Raw genomic sequence first — 1,850 nt, 5'->3', positions numbered from 1 at the left:
CAAGGAAAGGCCTACAACATGAGAAATTCCAGTGTAAAGATATCGTTCTGGGTTTGTAAACTTAGAAAATGTTCTCAGGACAAAGGTATACAGGAATTGTGTTGCTCCTGTTCTGGGACTACGCCTGTTCTGAGACTGCTCCTGTTCTGGGACTACTTCTGCTCTGAAACTACCTCTGCTCTGGGACTACTTCTGCTCTGGGACTACTTCTGTTCTGGGACTGCTCCTGTCCTGGGACTGCTCCTGTTCTGGGACTGCTCCTGTCCTGGGACTGCTCCTGTTCTTCTTCTTCTTCTTCTTCTTCTATTCAATTTAACGTCCGGCCCAGCCGCTTTCCGCAGCTATGCAGACGATGGGTATCTATAGCTAATATACATCATATAATACAGTCTAGATGGTAGCCAAGGTCCTCCAGTGGGCCCCCCTGACTCCTGTTTGTCCTATAAACCGAAAGAACTCAGTGCATGCCTTATCGTATTTTGTCCTCCGTAATTGCTCCATATTGCCCGAGGAGTCTAGTTAAGATCATAAATCTTGCAGCCTTCTTAGCTAGCTTAGGCGTCGTCAAGATCTCCTTGAGATCCAACCTTTCCCCCCTTCCTTCCCCGTTTTCCCATGTTTCCGTTCTGAGGTTGTTAAACCTAGGGCACGCTAATAGGACGTGCCGTACTGTTTGATTTCCGCCACCGCATTCGCATAGGGTGTCAGTGATCTCTGGCACCTTTCTTTCATATAGGAATTGTCGTAGTCCAATCTTGCCGGTGCGCATCTGTACGATGGTTGAACTGAGGGCCTTGTGTAAGGAGTGGTGTAGATGGAGGACCGTGGGGCTTGGTGCGGGTGTGAGCGCGTAGGTGGCTCGCCCCGATGACTCGTTCTCCCAGTCCCGCTCCCACTGTACCTGGGTCTGGCGGTGAATTTCCGACTTGGCTGCGGATATCAGGTGTCTTAGGAAGTCAGGTGTAGCTGCGGTGTCATCAGTGTCCACTGTGATCATCCTCCCTCTTCTGCCTCGTTGTTGTCTGCAGCCCGTCGCTTCCATTGCGAGCTTGTCCGCCAATTCATTACCTTCGATCCCTTGGTGCGCCGGGATCCAGTAGAATTCCACCTGAAGGCCCTGGGAGCGGACCCTCTCTAGAGCATCTATGATCCTCCGAAGTATGGATTGGCCGGATGATCTTCTGGGGTTTTGGAGAGCCCTCAGGGCTGCCTGGTTGTCCGTGAAGATCGCTGCTCTGCGCCGGTCTGACGTTAGGATTAGGTTTAGGCCCATGAGAATGCCAAGAAGCTCGGCTGCATACACGGTGGCAGTCGTTTCCTTGCCGAGATAAGCGAGTTCTTGGGTGTGGATCGGCGGCGCCAATGCAGCAGCCCCCACTTTCCCGTGGATGCCGCTACCGTCAGTGTAGACTGCTAGTGGTGGATCGGCTCCGCTGATAATGTGTGTGTGCAGTCGTTCCGCCGCTTCTCGATCTTCCGCGATAGTGACCGTGGGCGCTCTCCACTACGGCTTTACCGGGAATGGGATCCGCGACTCCAGGTGACTGACCGCTCCTTCTCCCAGTGTTGTCTCGAGGCTGTTGTAGAGGCGCGTTAGTGGGCTGATGAGGGAGTCTCCGCGTATCGGTGGGGTTCATGCTGAGGTGCTGTTGTCGTCTTCGTTCTGGAACCGGTTGTCGGTGAGGATGTTCAGTGCTGCGTCATGTGCCCGCTCCTCCAGCTGCAGACGCATGGGGCTTTATGAAGAGCTCGACTTCCAGGGCCGCACCCGACGCTGCTCGGATGGCCCCTCCTACGACCCTTGCTCCTTCTCGCTGAATCCTGTCCAGGGGTCGTCCGCATCTTTTCTG

General features: G+C 54.2%; 1 protein-coding gene across 1 annotated transcript; it reads right to left on the bottom strand.

Moving 5' to 3' along the window:
• Positions 1-469: 469 nt before the first annotated feature.
• On the bottom strand, positions 470-1,637 carry HCAG_09166 (predicted protein; the record flags this gene model as incomplete). Its single annotated transcript, XM_001535840.1, has 2 exons — positions 470-1,377; positions 1,550-1,637. 2 exons carry the CDS (start codon positions 1,635-1,637, stop codon positions 470-472), a joined length of 996 nt encoding a protein of 331 aa, XP_001535890.1.
• Between the last annotated feature and the right edge of the window lie 213 nt (positions 1,638-1,850).

This window comes from Histoplasma capsulatum, genomic scaffold (genome assembly GCF_000149585.1).
Source record: "Histoplasma capsulatum NAm1 scaffold_52 genomic scaffold, whole genome shotgun sequence".
NCBI lineage: Eukaryota > Fungi > Ascomycota > Eurotiomycetes > Onygenales > Ajellomycetaceae > Histoplasma > Histoplasma mississippiense.
This window is presented reverse-complemented; position numbering and strand designations above follow the sequence as displayed.